At 42.8% G+C, this 19,251-nt stretch overlaps 1 protein-coding gene across 1 annotated transcript in view; it reads right to left on the minus strand.

The window, feature by feature from the left end:
- The window catches only part of CFAP54 (cilia and flagella associated protein 54), a 289,571-nt gene that overhangs the window by 243,144 nt on the left and 27,176 nt on the right, over window positions 1-19,251 (minus strand). Inside the window, exons 9-14 of the mRNA XM_027855802.1 lie at window positions 9,713-9,911; window positions 6,765-6,961; window positions 6,504-6,672; window positions 4,196-4,281; window positions 2,563-2,697; window positions 815-952 (exon numbers count right to left, since the gene is read on the minus strand). Coding sequence (XP_027711603.1) covers window positions 815-952; window positions 2,563-2,697; window positions 4,196-4,281; window positions 6,504-6,672; window positions 6,765-6,961; window positions 9,713-9,911 — 924 coding nt within the window. The remainder of the gene's footprint in view (window positions 1-814; window positions 953-2,562; window positions 2,698-4,195; window positions 4,282-6,503; window positions 6,673-6,764; window positions 6,962-9,712; window positions 9,912-19,251) is intronic.

The raw sequence follows: 19,251 nt of genomic DNA on the forward strand, positions 1-19,251 counted from the left end.
CACAGTAGGTGCTTAATAAACATTAGTTGAATTAAATAGGGAAATATAAATAAATAAATGGGGATATATAAATAAATGAATAAAAAATAAAATAGGAAAAAAGCATGCATTCTCCATATCAGCCTCCGGTTGGTGCCACTAGACCAGGACAGCTTGGTTTCTCTTGGTGAGGGTGGGGTAGAGAAAGAAAAGGGGGAGTAGAAAAGCTTTAGGGAAGGTGAAGAGAGGGGTAGGTTAGTTTCTATGCATGGGAATGCTCACAAATTACACGTTTGTGTCTCAAGGGGTAATGGAGCATGTGAGTCTAACACACGTGAGGGCTCTTATGAAGTTTATTTTCTAAAGGATTTTAAATAATTCCTTTGCAATATATTGTTGATGATTATTTCCACTATCACTTAAAAAGAATCAAAAAGATTTCCTAAGCAAAGAAAAACTTCAGCCCTTTCAAAGGTCCATATTATCACAAATTCCAAAATGAGTAATGTAATATCTGCTCTCGCCTTATAACTTAGTTGTGCAATTTTCACATCCAGCTTCTACTGGGATAATAAGAGCTACTGTTTATGCAGAATACTTTACAGATGTTGTCCTGTTTGATCCTCACAACAAGCCCATTATTACACCACACACCCCCGCCATTTTATTAAGAAGCTAAAGCTGAAGCAAAACTCCCCCAAGACCATACCACTCTTAAGTATCCCAAAGACATGGCACCATCTAGCAACAGTAAGTGCCTTGGTCTCATCCCCATGCTCATTTGTCCAAATGATCCTCAGATTATCTCCTTTGATACTTTACCTGAACATTTTTTAAATTTTTTTTCTGGGTTTCCCAAAGTCTCCAATATTTCACTTAGTCGTAACGAGACTTCGGCCACGACCACAGGGTTGATGTCTTCCGTTTGATAAGAATAAATCATCTCATTTATCTGCCAAAGCAGATGAATCCACTAAGGAAAGAAAACAGTGAACAAAATAATTAAAAAAAGAAAACAATCAAGTTAAAGCAACCAGTGAGACAAGGACTAGTCCTGCAATTTCATTGGTATAGGGAACTCCCAGGAAAGGAAACTCCCTCCACCAATGCACGGTGGCCCATCCTCAGCAATTTCTACTCTTACAGAGTTGCCTAGAGTAAGAGCTGAGAGTTAAGGGACTTGCCCAGAGTCACGGAGCGAGAAACAAACACATAGTCTAAACAACTCCATGGTTTCTTAGGACAAGGTGGAGGGGATGGGCAATGGACTGGCTTATTCTGTAGCTGACAAAGGGCAGGAGGGCTGACCCAAGATGGGACAAAGGTTGGCAGAGACTCCCCCCCCATCACTGTAGATAAGCTAATGACAACTTGGCCTCCAGGCAACCTCATGCTCCCAACCTTGATTGGCTTCAGGATTATAAGAAAGTTAGCTATCGCAGTTTCTTCTAATCCTCTGAGTGATAAGTTCAGGGGAATGGTTTCAATTCTTTCCCCTTGCCTGAATTCTCTCTTGACAATAATAGACATGTATTCCTGGGAAACAAGATGGAAACTTGGTATTTGGTTCCCTGGGTTCTCTATTATCCAATTCCTCTGTGAATCTCTCTCAGTTGATAGGATCTAAGAAATATGCTTTTATTCGTGCTTTGAAAACTCTGTTGTCTCTCCAACAAAAAAAATAAAAAAATAAGGGGCACGAGAGACTTGCAAACCAAAGATCACTTGGCATTAAGTTTAAGGACTCGTTGTCTTAAGAGACACACATAATCTAAGTTTGAAGTGTCAGCCAAAATGGATGACTGGCTGATCCCTCAACTCAATATTCTTTCTCCTGCTTCCATTGTAGAAAGACAAAGTGGCGCACTGGAAAGGGCACAAGATTTGGAGTTGACATCTTCTATCTGTCCCTTACCACCTGTGTGACTTTCAGTAAATCACTCAATCTTTCCAGACCTCAGTTTCCTCATCAGTAAAATGGGAGGGGGGGTTAGACTAGATGGTTTCTGAGGTGGTCCCTTCCAGCTCTAAGACATGCCATTCCAAGAAGGCTCTCCCTCTTCATCCAGACCTTTCAAAACCCTTGCCTTCAAGGTTCAACTCAGCTGTCCCCTCCTCCATGAAACCTGTGCTGATCCCTTGCCCTCACTGGCAGGGGTCACTCCTTCCTGAATGTTCCTTGTTCTTGCTTGTACAAATTTTGTATGCCATCTTTCCCCACTCCCTTCCCAATAGAATGTAAGCTCCCTGAGAGCAGGAACGGTTCATTCTTGTCTTTGTGTGCCTCAGATGGTATCTCTACACATCAAAGACACTTAAAAAATGACCTGACATTGAAATGAATTGTTTTTCAGACTGGGATCATTTTTTAGACTGGGATCATTTTTGTCTTTTTTTGCATCCCTAGTGCTCAGCATACTGCCTGGCACACAGTAAATATTTCATGATGATGATGATGATGATGATGATTGAATTATAGACCAAATATATTCCTTTTAGTTTTGAGGTGTGAATTTTAAGCTAAATGAAGCATAATAAACTATAACCACCACAAAATAGCATAATAGAAAGAAAAAGCAATACTTTGTTATTTTTGACTTTCTGGACAAACTTGAAATATTCCATTTTTGCCGAGTAGACCTGCTGGATTCCCATTTTGCATTTCTGCCACAGGAACATTATCAGGTCAACAACGATCTCACTATCAGGCTGAACTTTCTGAAAAGGGATGTCAGATTAAAGGAATAAATAGATCAATCCCAAAACAGTTTTTAATAAAAAACATAGAATAAGTCAAATCTGAAGGCTCAATAGAATTTTCCTTTTTTTATTTCTTTCTGAGAATCTAGAAGGATGGAAAAAAAGAAATGGAGTAGTGGGAGAAATAGGCAGGATAATAGTGGGAGATAAAATTTTTTAAAAAACCCAGCTGATTATTTCAAGAGGATACAGAAAACCATCCTCATTCCACATCTTTGTTTCACTGGGGCCGGATGACATTAATAGCTCCCGTTTATAGAATGCTTTGTATCCATTATCTCATTCGAACCTCACAGCGACCCTGGGAGGCAGGCGCTTTCCATTTTACAGATAGGATTATTGAGGCTCAAGGAACTTAAGTGGCTTTTCCAGGATCATGCAGCTAATACATTTTTCAGGCAGGATTCAAACCCAGATCTTCATAACTCCCAAGGCCATATGCTGTGCCACATTGTTTCTTGGATGACTAGCAAAGACCATTACATTATCATTAGGTACTTAATAATTACATTATCGTTAGGTACTTAATAAAAGTTACTTGACTCAGTAACAGGTCAGTCCTTAAGTTACCTACTCTTTTAATCCAAAAGAAGAAAGCAAATACCAGCATATGTGAACTGCTGATGGTTTACAAGATATTATGAGTTGGTTTATAAAATGATCAAGGGAGAATAATATCGGAGGCAAGAAAAATTATTTGAAAACCTCATATCCCTGTAAGCCTTGTTTCTCATCTTTACTCTCTGTATTATAATAATTACCACAATTCTTCATGAAAAGAAAGAAACACCTGATTTCAAAAAGCTATCATAAGTTAAATCCTTTTGCAACAAATACTGTCATAATAAAAAAAATCTCATTAAAATGGAAATTTTTTCCAAACCTCCAATTATGGTCTACTGATTTAACCAATATTGGATGCAGTAAAATTTTCATATTGTGAACATTCAAATATTCCTATTAAAGTAATTTAAATGGGATATGAACTTAAGAAGACAATATTCAGAAAAATCTATACTCATACATCAGAATCATTTCTAAATAATTTCACCCTATGAAACAAAAAAGAAGTAAATCCCCCAAAATAAAAAAAAGACACTCAGCTCAGCAGCCATGGATTTTGGAAGCAAAACTAATTAAACATACACTCGTAAAAGGATTGGCACAGTTTCTCTGACATTTAGAAAAAGAGCTAGAGTGGGCATGTGCCAAGAAGAAATTATTAGTACTAATGTTGATCATTTCATAGGCAGAACTTGGACATACGGTTGCCCTCAATAATGAAATACATTGAAAATTATGATAAATCAGGATTCTGATACTTATTATTTTCAATTTTCTGATAATGTAGACAATGAATTATTTAGAATTTTAAAAGAAAGGAAGACTGTGTGATTGCCTCCATCTTTTTAATCACAGAACATTATGAAAAAAATGTCAAAAGTATTCACTTCACCTCATCAGCTGAACAAATGAAGGAAAATAACATTGACCCCAAGTGGAAAATGTCATCAGAATAGCTTCCAGAAAACACGTGAGGGTCTTGATTCATGAAACAGAAAAACAAAGTTAACATAAACTTAGCATCTAATTACAAAATGATGAATAGAAAACGTTCAAGGAAAGCCAAACTTGGGAACCTTCACTTTAGCTCTAAAATGCAGCAAACCATATCTGTGACAAACTTGTCCCTAGAAAGGATTTGTCATTCTGCCAGTGGGCTCCAATTAAATTGGATTTTTAAGAAAATTCAAATCTGTAGCTAAAATGGGGAGGGGTAATGTTTGCATTTCAAAAACACTCCATTTTTACAAAGTATGCCTTGTTTCCCTACATTTCCCTATGGTATTTAAAATGTGACTGAATTTTCACAAATTAATTTTACATACAACTTTTCAGGAACACACCTGCCATATAGAGTGGAGAATACTTACAGGCATCCTACAGGACTATACAGAGGGCAATACTGTCATGGTCTACCATGTGTGAATCCATCTGGTTCAACTCCCTCACTTTCCAGATGAGGAAACTGAGGCCAGTGCTATGGTGTTAAGCGACCTGCCTAAAGCCAAACAGGTAAGAAGCCTCAGAAGCGGATTTGAACCACGATCCTCCATCTGACCCCAAAGCCAGGGCTCCCTCAGAAGGGCTCCCTCCTCACCATCACCTTCCAGGAGTACACCCAGGCAGTCCCTAGATAAACTTCAGAGGAGCTCAGGTCAGCCAGGGGCCACAGAGGCTGGCAGACCCCGTGACAGCAGAGGGCAGGGCACTGCTTTACCTTCTAGAGAAGGAAGAAGAGAATCAGAGTTTTCTGCTTACTCCCTCTGATACAAACAGCAAATAGCTCTTGTTGCATCGCTTGGATTCCTTCATCATCGTTAGGTGAGGGGGTTGGGATTTGATGACCTCTAAGGTCCTTTCCAGTTCTAACATCCTATGATCTCGCCGTTTTTCGATAACTATTGGCATTTCTTGGCCGAAGGTTCATCAGTGAATCGCCAAGTAGCCACAAGTACCAATAATCATGGACAAACAGTTCAACTCCAGTCTGAGCCGACGCTCTGGAACCTGGGACAGATCTGACCTTCGATGACATAGGCCTGGATTCAAAGTTTAGACCGAGGTCCAGAATCACCTGTGTGATTCAGTTCTGGACAAAGATAAAGCTGAAGATCATCCTAGAACCTCAGCGAGGGTGCTAGCAGAAAGGAATAAGAAGGCAGCGATGAGTGACCCTGCTCTACCATGTTTCTTGGAGTCCAATTTCTGACAGAGTAGGTAAGGAATTGTCACTTGGATCCAACGTGATTAATATAAAGGCATGTTATTTTGTGTCATCCCAAACACTCGGAGTGTGGAATCCTAGAGCTGGAAGAAGGAGGGGAAGAAAAGGGGAAGAGGAAGAAGAAGAAGCAGAGAAAGAGGACAAGGGGAAGGAGGAAGAGGATGAGGAAGAGTGAAGAGAAGAAGAGGAGGAAGAGGAGAAAGAAGAGAAGAATAAAGACGAAGAGAAGAAAGAGGAAGAGAAGGAGGATGAAGAGAAGGAGAAAGAGGAGAAGAAAGAGGATAAAAAGGGAGAGGAAGAAAAGGAGGAGGAGGAGGAGGACCAGCATTTGTACAGCACCTCAAGGCTCACAAAACACTACAAACAAGGGAGCACGGAAGGTTTGCTGGACCGCCCCAAAGTGATGAGTCACCGGGGACATCTCCCTAGCTCACCCTCATGCCTAGAATCCTCTTCCTCTTCATCAAGTTCCAGCTAAAATCCACCTTCTGCCAGCAGCTCTTCCTAGTCCTTCCCTCTGAGACTAGCCCTAGTTCACCCTGTCTATAGCTTGTCTATACACAGTTGTTGCATGCTGTCTCCTCCATAGACTGTAAGCAATTTGAGGGCAGGGGCTGCTTTCTACCTCTTTTTGTAACCCCAGCATTTGGCACAGGGCCTGGCCCAGAGGAGGTGATTCATAAATGCTTACCGACTGACAAGAGAGCCCTTGGGTTTTTTCTCCCGGAAGCAGACAGGGCAGTTCAACCCCAATCCCCACGACAAGGACCTCTTCCTTCTGCATATGCCTCAGCGTGCACCTGCTGAGTCCTCCCAGCAGAACGGAACCTTATTGAGGGCAGGGGCTATTTTATCTTTGTCTGCACCACCTTGGGTCTGACACATAGTAGGTGCTTGATAAATGTTTACGATGGACAGAACCACCCTTCCACACATTGGTTCCACTAGCAGGTGAGAAAAGTCTTCCCTAACTCACCCTGAAACACAATTTTCTTCCCTATACTTCGACCTCCATCCGTGATACTGTTTGCTCCTTCTCCAGTGTAAGCCAAGCCTTTATTTCTCTTTACGTTGATCAAGGGCTCCATCGCAGCCAGAAGCCTTAAATCCATCTCCGCTTTCCTTGAGGCCGGGTCCTTTCGACTCTAAGAAACAGGACAGACCCCACAAACTGGTGAGCAGCTCGTTACCGTGACCACGCTGATACGAAACAAGGCAAGAACGCAGGGTACAGTACCTGAAGGAAGTTGATAAACTGAGCGGCAGTACAATGAAATAAATTCCATTCCTCAAAGGTGAAAAATAATTTTATCAACTTCACCGCCGCAGCTATCGAAACACTGTCGTTCCCTTCGACGGCGAGTTTCATTTGAGAAGAAACTGAAGAGACTGTTTTGAAAAAGTCATACTTCCCACTGGCTGTCTGGCCACTGTCTGGATCTTGAAACAGAAAAAAAGAAAGAAATTCTGAAATCCAGTCTAAATGGTCTCTGAAATTTGGGGTGTTCGGGGGCAGCTAGGTGGTGCAGTGGACAGAGCACCAGCCCTGGATTCAGAAGGACCTGAGTTCAAATCCGGCCTCAGACACATAACACTTACTAGCTGTGTGACCCTGGCCAAGTCACTTAACCCCATTGCCTAGCTAAAGAGAAAACAAAGAAATTTGGGATGTTCAACACAGTCCCAAATAGCTTTACAGTTAACTATAATAATGAACCTCATATGGAAAGTATGATTATAAATTGCTTTAGGAAGCAAACTGAAAAGGGTTACTATAAGGTGGTGATATCAGTGAATCCCTGTCACGTAAGGTGTTCGAGCAGAATTTGACAACTTGCTGGGATGAAATAAAGGGAGATTCTGCTATCTATCAGGGAGTTGTGTCAGATGTCAGATGGAGCAGCTGGCCAAGCAGACCTGGGGTCCGGAAGACTTGAGTTCAAATCCAACATCAGACATTTGTTCCCTGGGGAAGTCACTTAACCTCTGTCTTCCTCAGTTTCCTCATTTGTAAAATGGGGATAATAATAGCCCTTCCCTCCCAAGGTGGTAGTGAGGATAAAATAAGATAATCCTTGTAAAGTGGTTTGTTTGTTTGTTTGTTTGCCAACCTTAAAGCACTATGTAAGTGCTAGCTTTTATTATCGTTATTATCACTATTATTATTCCAACTCTAGAATGCCATGGTTCCATAACCAGAACGTTTTGCACAAGCAAAAGTAATATGCTTTTAAATTACTTTGTCTTTCCCAAAATGATTTCTATGGGTTTTTTATTTGTCTCTTTTACTCTGTGTTATTTGAGGGATGTGAAGTTATCCCACCCACTGGGAGGGAGTCCTGGCTCCCTGAACCCTCACACAGACTCACCCTGCTGGGACTCCCCCACCTCACTAACCTGCTGAGTCTCAGCTCTTGTCTTCTGCCTCGTCCCTGTGAGCTTATCTGTCACCTTCCATCCTGCCCTCTCTGTTCCCACAACCATACCCCAACACATGCTCTCATTAAGCCCCTGGACTGTCAGGACACACTTCTGCCATCCATCTCTCCTCTCCCTCCTGCCCCTCCCACCTACCCCTCCTTCATGTCACTGAAAGAACCGTCTTTTTTATGGAAAGATCTGGTCACCTCCTTCCCCTGCTCAGTAACCTTCAGGAGCTCCCCATTGTTCACTGGGCCAAGTTCAAATTTCTCTGCCTGGTGTTCAAAGCCTCCCACCTTCACCATCCACTCTTCCCTCATGTCCCCACCCTCCCCAGCACACTCCTTCCACTGCTGCTAAGCTACTGTTCCATGTCCCTAGTGATTTTAATGCTGTTTCCTCCATTAGAATGCCTACTTTGGGAGGGCAGGGACTGGTCTCTTTACCTTTCTTTGCATCCTCAGCACTTGGCCCAGGGCCAACCCCTGGGCACTGACCGCCACTCAAAAATGCCCAGCAAACTCCTGGTTCTGTGACCTTTCTCACATTGTTCCCCTGAACCCAAAACATCCTCCCTCCTCTCCATGGCCTGTCGAATTCCTATCCCTCTCTTAAAATTCCACCGTAACTGTTACCTCCCTCATAAGGCATCAAGGGGGCCCAGTGGATAAAATGCTGGGCCAGCAATCACACAAGACCTGAGTTCAAATCAAGTCTCAGACACTTTGTAGCTTGTCACCCTGGCAAGTCACTTAACCTCTGCCTGCTTCAGTTTCCTCATCTGTGAAATGGGGATGATAACAGCATCTACCTCTCAGGGTTCTTGTGAGGATCAAATCAGCTAATACCTGGAAAGCACTTGGCACACAGTAGGCATTTTATAAATGTTGTCTCCCTTCCCTTCAAAGGGATTTTCTCTGATCCCTTTGCACCTTTAATAAACTCGCCTTATTTTACTGTATATCATCATTGGGTTTCCTCCCCCAGCATCCCAGATTTCAAGCTCCATGGGGAGCCAGCAGGTATCTATTTCCATCTTCTGTCTCCCCAGTATCTATCACAACACTGTACTGAGGTTAATAATGCTTGGTAAATGATTCAGAGGATGAAAGAACTAAGTTTCCCAGAAGAGAGAGGGTAGTATGAATGTGCACTAGACTGAAAGCCAAACATTATGTTCTTCCTGTGATTTTCCTTGATGACTATGTATTTAACAGGAGGCATGAATGCCTCTGGGGCAGCTAGATAGAGCTCTGGTACTAGATTCAGGAGGACCTGAGTTCACATCCAGCCTCAGACACTTCCTAACTGTGTGACCCTGGGCAAGTCACTGAACCTGGTTTGCCTTAGTTTCCTCATCTGTAAAACAAGCTGGAGAAGGAAATGGCAAACCACTTCAGCACCTCTGCCAAGAAAACCCCAAAAGGGGTCCCACAGAGTCAGACACAACTGAAAATGACTGAACAACATATGAACGGTTTTCTGCTTTGGCCATTCTTAGTGGAACAGCCATGTGGTATCTTAAAAATTCTGGAAAAAATCTATACAGATGATACAATAAGAATGCATGGTAGCATTTTATAACATCTGTTTAAGGGACCATCAAAAGCACTTGACTCAGTGTCAATGCAAACACAAGACCGTGGATGTATGAGATGATGCTAATGCCCCAACCTTCGGTCATGGCCCCTCGAGCCACACGACCAACCGTGTCACAAGCTCCAAACCTTCTGTTGCCAGATCTCATTTGGAATCTGTCTTCACCTGAGAAGAGCTCGCTGCCTGCCATGAAGAGCTCAGCAAAGACCTCCCGAATCTCAGGTTCTTCTGACGTGGGGGGACCCGTCTGCAGCACCCGCCTTCTCGGTTCCGAAAGGGCTTCCAATACAGCCAGAAACTGGGACGAGCTGCTGTCAAACATCTCGACCAACAGCTTTTCCGTGGGAGTACGCGGCCATTGCAGCTGCAATCAAAGGAAAAACAAAGACCTCGAGGGGTCCACCAAGGCCATCCAGTCCCCTCCCTGTCATCTCCAGCTTCTCACTGACTCCATCATTCATAACTATTCACTGTACAACAACAGGTGTTCATCTAGTCCTTGGGCCCATCTCCCAGAAGGGCAACAGGGCAGGGGAAGGGGAGATAATGGAGGCGATAATTCTCAGGAGAAAATAACACATTTTGCTCCAGGGGTCTCTATCCCACTGCATGACATCCTGGGTAATAAACAGCAAATGTTAACCAAGGTCAGTCTGGCCTCCAGAGAAACAGCACCGCTTAGCAGAACGGGCATGTCATGGCTGGACAATTACTGAGGAAGGGAGGGTATATGCCCCATCGAAAGGGGCAGACTGGCTGGGAGGAGAAGAGGTGTCCCCAACTCAAAAAAGGATGCACCTCTAAGAAATCCACAACTATATGGGCAAAAGCATGGATAGAAGAATTTTAGTGACATTAAAAGGAGAAACAGGGCAGCTAGGTGGCGCAGTGGATAGACCACCGGCCCTGAAGTCAGGAGGACCTGAGTTCAAATCCAGCCTCAGACCAACACTTGAGACTTACTGGCTGTGTGACCCTGGGCAAGTCACTTAACCCCAATTGCCTAAAAAAAAAAAAAAAAGGAGAAACAAAAACGATGCAATTATGGGAATAGATGCCCATTCTTCCCTCACATCCCAGCCAGATGCATGAGGGGCATGCTGCTTCTTAACAGAAAAAACTAGCACAGTGGTGATGGGGGAGAGGACTTCAATGGCACAGATATTGGCTATAAATTTCCATTTCCGGAAACCAGGGCAAATGATAAATTCTTGACCTGCTTTGCTGATAACTTCTTCTCTCAGGAGGTAATTAATAATAATAGTTAGCTTTTATAGAGCCCTCTAGGGTTTGCAAGGTACTTTGCATATGCTATCTGATTCAATCCTTACAAACAACCTCAAGAGGTAGGTGTTATTATTATCTCCATTCTCCCCCCGCCCCTCTCCCACACCCCCACTCCATTTTACTGATGAGGAAACTGAGGCTGAGAGAGGTTAAGTGATCAGATCACAAAGCTAGTTAGCACCTGAGGCAGATATTACTGCCTCCAAGCCTACCATTCTACCCATTACACTACCTACCAGTTTTATTGGAAACTTCAAAGGGAAATGGTATTCTCAATTAAGCCCAAACCAAGAACTTTTTGAGAATATGGGAGGGTCAGACATCACAAGAGAAAATGATCACCATCTTGAAGTCCAGAACTACCAAGGAAGGGGACACTGGGCACAATCCCAGGGCACTCCAGGGCCAGGGTGGGCGGCCAAACAGTCCAACTATCCTTGTTTCAAAATGCTAGCATTATTTGAACTTCCGTTTTCTAAATGGTTCTTTCTGTTCACCAAGACTTGTTACTCCCCAACTACACGTTAGACTAATTCTGGGATTCTTAACCTGGGGTTCATGAACTTGTTTATTTATTCTTTTTCTTTTTTCTTTAATATTTTGATAATTGCATTTGCTTGTAATCTTCTGTATTTTATGCATTTAAAAATATTCCAGGGGCAGCTAGGTTGGAGGACTTGAGTTCAAATCCAGCCTCAGATACTTGACGCTTACTAACTGTGTGACCCTGGACAACTCACTTAACCCGAATTGCCTCACCAAAAAAAAAAAAGAAAAAAGAAAGAAAAAAAATAGTATCAAAGAGGTCCAGGACACACACACACACAAATGGAGAAGAACCCCTCCATTAGATTTTTGGAAAGCAGATTTCAAAAAGCTCACGAATCTCTGAACTAAGGCAAAGGTGGGCAGGCAGAAGTTTTAAGGTTGCTGGGAAAGCAGGTTTCAAGGTCTTCAGAGAACAGACATATATTATACCATGTCTAGAACATCTAAACTCATGAATGGGAAGAAGTCCTAGAAAAGGAAATCCTGGCAACACAACCGCAATGGATCCCAATGAAGAAGAAAGCAAGTAAAACAGCCAAAGAGAGGAATGTGGTCAAATAAGGAACACTTCACTGAGCTCAGATTTTAAAAGGATCTATACAAATGAGCATATAACCAAGGACAACAGTGTAACAGGCTTTTAAGAAGAGAACTTAGGGTGGGAGGGAGCTAGGTGGCACAGTGGATAGAGCACCGGCCCTGAAGTCAGGAGGACCTGAGTTCAAATCTGGCCTCAGACCAAACACTTGACACTTACTAGCTGTGTGACCCTGGGCAAGTCACTTAACCCCAATTGCCCCCCCCCAAAAAAAAAGAAGAAGAAGAAGAAGAGAACCAGGAAATGTAAAGGCCAGAAAGAGAAGGATTTTGTGAACAAAATGTGAAGGACAAGAAATGAAAGGGGTTTTTGTTTTTGTTTTTGAAGATATGCTCCAAGCAATAAGAACAAGAAAAGGTTAGGCCCATTGCTCGAGGCAAGAGAGAAAGCAAGGCAGAAATTTCTCCTCTGCTTCCATCTACACAACAAAAACTATTTCAAGAGAAAGACAGAAAAGGCATGTTAAAGAGGGAAATGAAGCTCAAAACAGCACTTAGCTCCTTTAAGTGAATTTAATGCTCTAGATTTCTACAAAGAATCATCAAATCCCAAAGACGAAAGAGACCTCAAAGGTTGGCAAGCATGTTTTAGAAACTTGCAGATGCTATATCTCAGAATTGTCAGTAATGTCTGAGACTTCACACAGAATAGAAGAGGATCCCAAAAACTAGAAAGAGAAAAATGAGATTCTGGTTTTCAAGAGTGTTCAATTCCAGAAACTCTACACTATTGGACTTGACGTTGTTCCTAAGCAAAGTTCTAGAATAAACTATTCATTTGACGGTACATGCAATTAGAAAAGACTACGGTGAAATCTAGGAGTCATGGTGGGTTCACTAAAAAGCTATTACATCAAACTAACAACCTCCTTGCTTTTGGGTAGGGTCACTAGGCTGGTTCTTCATTCACTTATTCATTTTCCTGTTCTTCTGTGTGGATAGGTTGGCCAAATTTTTTTGAATTATTATGGATCTTACTTAGGAGACTACAATGTTTCTGGGCTCAATGCAATCAGAACAGTGACATCGACAAATGAAGGCATCTGAAACGCCTCATCATCCAAAGGGGGGTTTGCCCTTCAAAGTGTACTCCGAACTGGACTCTCACTTGGTGACCTCAGAAGCTTCCATGAGTTTAATGAAAATCCCCATGCAGATCACTCCCAGATCTATTTATCCAGCCCTCACCCCGTCCCTGAGCTCTAGTTTCACATCACCAACTGCCTCCTGGACATCTGAAACTTTACATGCTGAAGGCCTCTCCAAAGTAGAATTCCCTTTCTTCCTCCTCCTCTCCCTCCCAATTCAATCCTCTTTCAAATTTCTCTGTTTATTTCAAGTGGACCGCCATCTTTCCATTCACGCAGATTCATGACTTCAAGGTCATCCTCCACTCCATACTCTCATTCACCCCCAAATATTCAATCAGTCGCCACTTCTTGCCAGTTCTGTGTAATTTGGCTGACTCTAGCACTATCTGCTCCTCAGAACAGTGATGTTACACTGCATACAAAACCCTAACTCTGGAGCAATTCGATGCCAAAGAGGCCTCTGGACCTTTCAAACTCACAGGTTCGTGGCCACCACTCCCTTCACTGAGAACTGAAGCTGATAGGCTATTTCGAATGCCTCTATAATCCATTAAAACACTCCCTCTTCAACACGGTTATCCAACCAGGACCAATTACAAAATGTTTACACTCATACCACAGTCTCCCCAAGGACGTTCTCTTGCCCGTCATTAGAATGTTTCTGGAGACAGTTCCAGGTAGATATGTCACCTCAGAGAGTCTGGACACTCCCCAGGGCCCTATGACATCTGCTTCTACCCGCCTCACATCATCCCCTTTCTTCACGTACATGGACACCATCTTGGCTCAGGCCCTCTTCACCAGGAACACTACAATAGCATCCTTCAACTCAACCTCCACACAGCCACAAAAGCAAGATTTTCCTAAAGCACCAGTCTAATCACTGCTCATACAACCCAAAAAAAAGCCCAAGGTCTCCCACTGTATCCAGGGCTACCTATAGATATCCTGATCTATATCTTGCTACTGGATCCAGATGGCTCTTAGTCACAAACATGGAACACATGCTAGGAAATACGCAAATGACAATTTAAAGGGAAAGCTAACACACTAGGTAACAGAATCGAGATTTTGAAAGCTTTCACTAGGTTATAACTACGGGCAGAAACCAATAAGATGAAATTTAATAAGGACAAACATCAATTCCAAGCCTTGGGCTCAAAAATCCAATTGCACAAATTCAGGATGTAGGAATTTTAAGCTACACTCTCCCCTTCCTCTCCCCAAAAAAACCCTAATGGACCACTTTGCCCTATAATAATATACATATAGCATGCTATACATCAAGGGAGTTCCTACCATACTTCACCCTGATCAGACCTCATCTGGAATTGTTTTTTTCAGGTCTGGTGCCATGTTTTAGAGAGATTAATGAATGACAAGCTGGAATGCCTTCCAAAGGAGGGCAAAAAACAATGTCACATTAAGGAATGCTGAAAGAACTGGGAATATTTAATCTACAGAAAAGTAAAACTGAAGGGGATAGGATTCCTATCTTCAAATATTTAAAGGTCCATCACATAGAAAGATTGGGTGTATTTACAACAGAGGGCAGAATTAGGGCTGTTAAGGAAGCATATTTTCGTTCAATGTCAAGAAGAACTTCCTAAAATAAATGTACAAAAATGGAATAGGGCTGACCCCTTTTGCCAGGCTGGCCCTTGAGAATCCTATCCAAGACAAGGCAAGCTGCCATTGTGGCTGGCCAACAGGAACCAAGTTCAAATCCAGCTTCAGACACAAGCGTTGTGACCTTGGGTAAGTCACTCCACCGCCACCTGCCCCATTATCTGGGGATAATATTAACACCTACCTACCAGGGTGTTGTGAGGATCAAATGAAATAACATATATAAGGCAAACAACATATGCAGATGACTTAATGCTAGCTATTATTAATATGAACAACATCCAATTTCAAAATCTTATCATTTGATGATTCTGCTAAGAACTCAGTGGAAATCTGTTCACTTCATGAGACAAATCAACAAGCATTTGCCGAGCATCTACTACATGCCAGGCACTGTGTCTGATGAGGGGCATCCTAACAAGCCTGGGAAAGTCAACTGGAAGCTTTGCACGCTCAACATTGTCATTGTATCCTTCAGGCAAAGGGGACACATAGAAGCTTCTTCAGGTGAGGAGAAAAGTGGTCAGGTTGGAACCAAACATGTACATGGCAGATGGACTGGAGGGAGGAGAGACTAGAGGCAGGGAGGCCTTTCTAGGCTACTGACAGAGTCCAGGTTCTGAGAGTCTGAACTGCCTGTGAGAGTGCAGAGAAGGGGACAAGCGCAAGATGTATGGCTGAGGCAGAATCAACAAGGTTTGGCAATGGCCTGGACATGAGGAAAGACAGAGGCATCATAGGTGACTGCGAGGTTGTGAACTTAGGTGACTGAAAGGATGGTAGGGTCTTTGATGGAAAAACAGGGAAACTGGGAAGAGATGCGGATGAGGGAGAAAAGGTATAGTTATCTTAGAGGATTCTGTGACAAAGGAGAAAAAAATCCGGGCACAGTCTGACATAGATCAGGATTTCTTAATACGGGGTGCATGGACTTTCCCTTAATGTCAGTAGGTCTTAGGAACTTGACCGTAAATCCCTAAGGGAACTTAGGAATGGGAAAAAATGGGATGGGAAAAAAAATACATCTTTATTTTCACTAACCAAAATATAGTGTCTCCTCCAATTACTTAAGAGCATTATTCTAATGAGTCCATAGGCCTGGCCGGACTGCCAAAAGGGACCATGACACAAAAGAGGTCAAGAATTCCTGTGATCGATTTTGAGAAAACAGATTTCAAAGGCCTCAGAGGAAGACCAGGTCAGATCTTGTGGGCTAAGATTCTCAAGGAGAAGTCAGACTAGGAGGGGGAGGAACACTTTCAAGAAAGAAATTCTAAAGACACAAAGAGAAAATTCTGAGCAAGAAGAAAAGAGGGAAACTGTCTAACAAGGTCAATGTGAATGTATAGTCTGCACACTCCAAAACGTAGATTCTTAAGACGAACAGAAGATGAAAGCAAGGGCAGGTAACAGAGGATGAATACAAAAATGGTGCACACTCCTAGGAGAAATGTCAGAGTGCTAAAGTTGAGAATGAACTGAGACTGGAAAGAAATGTTAAGAACAACAATAAAGGTTTGGGATTTTTTTTTAAAGCTATTTCAGGAAAAAGAGAAAGATCAAAGAAAGGATAGGGTCTGTGCTCTAGGCACGTGGGAAAAGAACTGCCAACATGGAGAAGGTAGAGAGGTCCAGCCCTCGTTGGTTTCTGTCTTCTCTGCCATTGAGAATCAGCTTTCAACTGGAAAGTTCAGAAAAATTAAGGCTGATGAGCGGTTAACACCCAAGAGAAGTAAGGAGATTGTAAGAAAGCCCCTCACTGATCTTGAGTTCAAGTCACCGTGCCTGGATGAATGATATCTTTCACTCCTGAAAGACCTGGCAGATATCAGTCATGCAAGCAAGACATAAACAGGTAGATTGGAGGTAATCTCAGAGGGAAGGACCCAGCACGAGGTGGCACTGGGAAAGGCTTCTTGCAGACAGTGGAACTTGAGCTGGGACTTCTAGGAAGTGATGGCTGAGCCATTGTTAGGGTCAGGGCATTGCAAGCTCACCAAGAAAATGAACGAGAATCATAAACAGGAAGCATAGCACCCATAGGATCCAGGCGTGGTACAGGGAATACAGCACCCAAAGACTTGGGCGCAAATCCCTCCTCAGACACCTAACATCTGGGTAATCCCAAACAAGACACTTAACCCCTTCTCAGTCTCAGTTTCTTCATCTCTCAATTGCCAAACCTAAGGCTTTTTTTTTCAATCTTCTTTCTTCTAGATCTCTGTGCAGCTTTTAGAACTATTGATCACCTTCTCTTCCCAGATATTCTCTCTCTGCTATGATTTTACGACACAGGTCTCACCTGGTCCTCGTTCCAGGCTGACTGCTTCTTCTCAGACTCTCATGCTGGATTTTCAACCCTGTCATGCCCACAGCTCTCAGCCAAAGCTCTGTTCTAGGCCTTCTTCTCTTTTTACTCAATACTATTCTTACCTCATCAGCTCCCATGAGTTCATATCTATCTGTGTGTATATATACATATATAATATATACATATATAATCTGTAGATATAGATATAGATATAGATACAGAGATTTATTTATCCAGTGGCCTCTTGGATATTTCACTCTGGCTATATCCTGTAAGGCAGGACAGACTTAATATGCCCAAAATAGAATTCATTCTCTCTCCCTCCAAACTCACGCCTCTCACCATCAAGGACCCCCACACTCTCCCAATCCCCCAGGCCTGCATCCTCAGTTTCATCCTCACTCTCACTCACCCCACACACACAGCTGCTATCCAATCTCATCACATCTACCTTCCCAATATCTCTTCTATAAAACCCTTCTCCCCAGTTCCACAGCAACTACCCTGCTGGAAGTTCCTATTGCCTCTAACGGGGCTGCTTGCAATACCTTTCTAACTGATCTCCCTGCTTCAAGTCTCTCCTGACTATAATCCACCCTCCACTCAGCTGCCAAACTATTTTCCTGAAGCATAAATCTGGTCATGTCACATACCACCACCAGTGACTCCCCATTGCTTCCAGGATCAAATATAAACTTCTCGGTTTGGCTTTTTCTTCACAATGAGGACCCTTCCAGTCACCCTACGCTTTCTTCCTCTCTATACACTCTGACCCAGCCACACCAGCTTGCTTGCTATTGCTTGCAGAAAGCCCTTTGATGCTCTGCACCTTTTCATGGGCTCTTCCCTGTCCCTGAAATGTTCTTCCTCCTCACACCCACCTAGGAGCTGCCCAAGGTTCCCTCAAGACTCAGCTCGACTCCCCCTTCCTGCAGGAAGCCTTTCTCAGTCCTCCCATCTGCTGATGCCTTCTCCCTGAGATGACTTGTAATTGGCCCCATCTATATCTTATATTCCCTATTTATTTACATATTTCTCACTTACTAAAAACATGAGTTCCTAGAGATTCTTAGAGATCATATTTGCCTTTCTTTGAATCCCCAGTGCTTAGCACATAGCTTGGCGCATAGTAAGTGCTTAATGATTCTTGACTAACCAGCTGACTGAAAATTAATTAGCTGGACTCAGTCACCCCAAAGTTTCTTTCTAGCTCTAAAGCTAAGTCTCAATTTGATTAAGGAGATAAGAGTTCTGCTGTCCCAGGTCAGAGAACATCTAGAGTATTGTGTTCAGGTCTCAGGGGGTCACATTTTAGAAATTATATCCTTTAAGTGGAGGGTGACCAGAATAATAAGAGACCTCAAGGTCATGCCACATGAGCATCAGTTGACCCCATTGGGAGTATTTGGTGCTGAGAAGACTGGGGGAGGGGGTAGAACTATCTTCAAGTATCTGAGAGGCCACCACATGTAAGGGAGATTAGATTCATTCTGGTTGGCCCCAGAAGGCAGAATCAGAAGCAGAGGGCAGAAGGTGAAAAACAGCAAACTTAGGTTGGATACCAATAAAAACTTCCCAGCAATTAAAGTGATATCAAAATGAAATGGGCTGTCTCAGGAGATAGTAAGTTCCTCCTCACTGGAGGGCCACCTCTCAGCTACGTGATAGAGGGAACCCTTCAGGTGGGGATTGGAGCAGATGACCTCTGAGAGCTCTCCCACTTTTGAGATCTGTTGGTTATTCACTAGTAATACTATCCTGTTTGACTTAAATAATTAATGGAGTTCGCATAGAGGCTCTACCTTCTTTGATAATTTTTCTCAACAAGCAATATCTGATCAGGGTGATGTCAAAAACAAAGAAAACCACAACTTGGTGAGTGTTCATGCATCTCTCAACTGTCATCTGGGGTCAACCACTACTGTGAAACTTCAGAGATGGAAGTGTTCCAAAATCCATAACCATACAGTATCATTGGGTGAATATCTACATTAAAAATATGGGGTTCTGAACCAAGGAGTAAGCTAGGACTTTTCAAAGTGTTGCACAATTTCTCAAATGCAAACCAGACCACTCTTACTCTGATTCAACTTGACTTCCAAATCACGGCCCATCACCGCCAGATTTGATCTGTCTAAAACAGAAGTATCCAGTCATTGTTCTGAGACCTCTGCTGCTTCTTTTGGATGGCAATACTATTCTGACACTGACTGACACTGACAATAGCTTCTTAAACAAAG

The sequence above is a fragment of the Vombatus ursinus genome, unplaced genomic scaffold, assembly GCF_900497805.2.
Source record: "Vombatus ursinus unplaced genomic scaffold, bare-nosed wombat genome assembly UNPS02011334.1, whole genome shotgun sequence".
Taxonomy (NCBI): Eukaryota; Metazoa; Chordata; class Mammalia; order Diprotodontia; family Vombatidae; genus Vombatus; species Vombatus ursinus.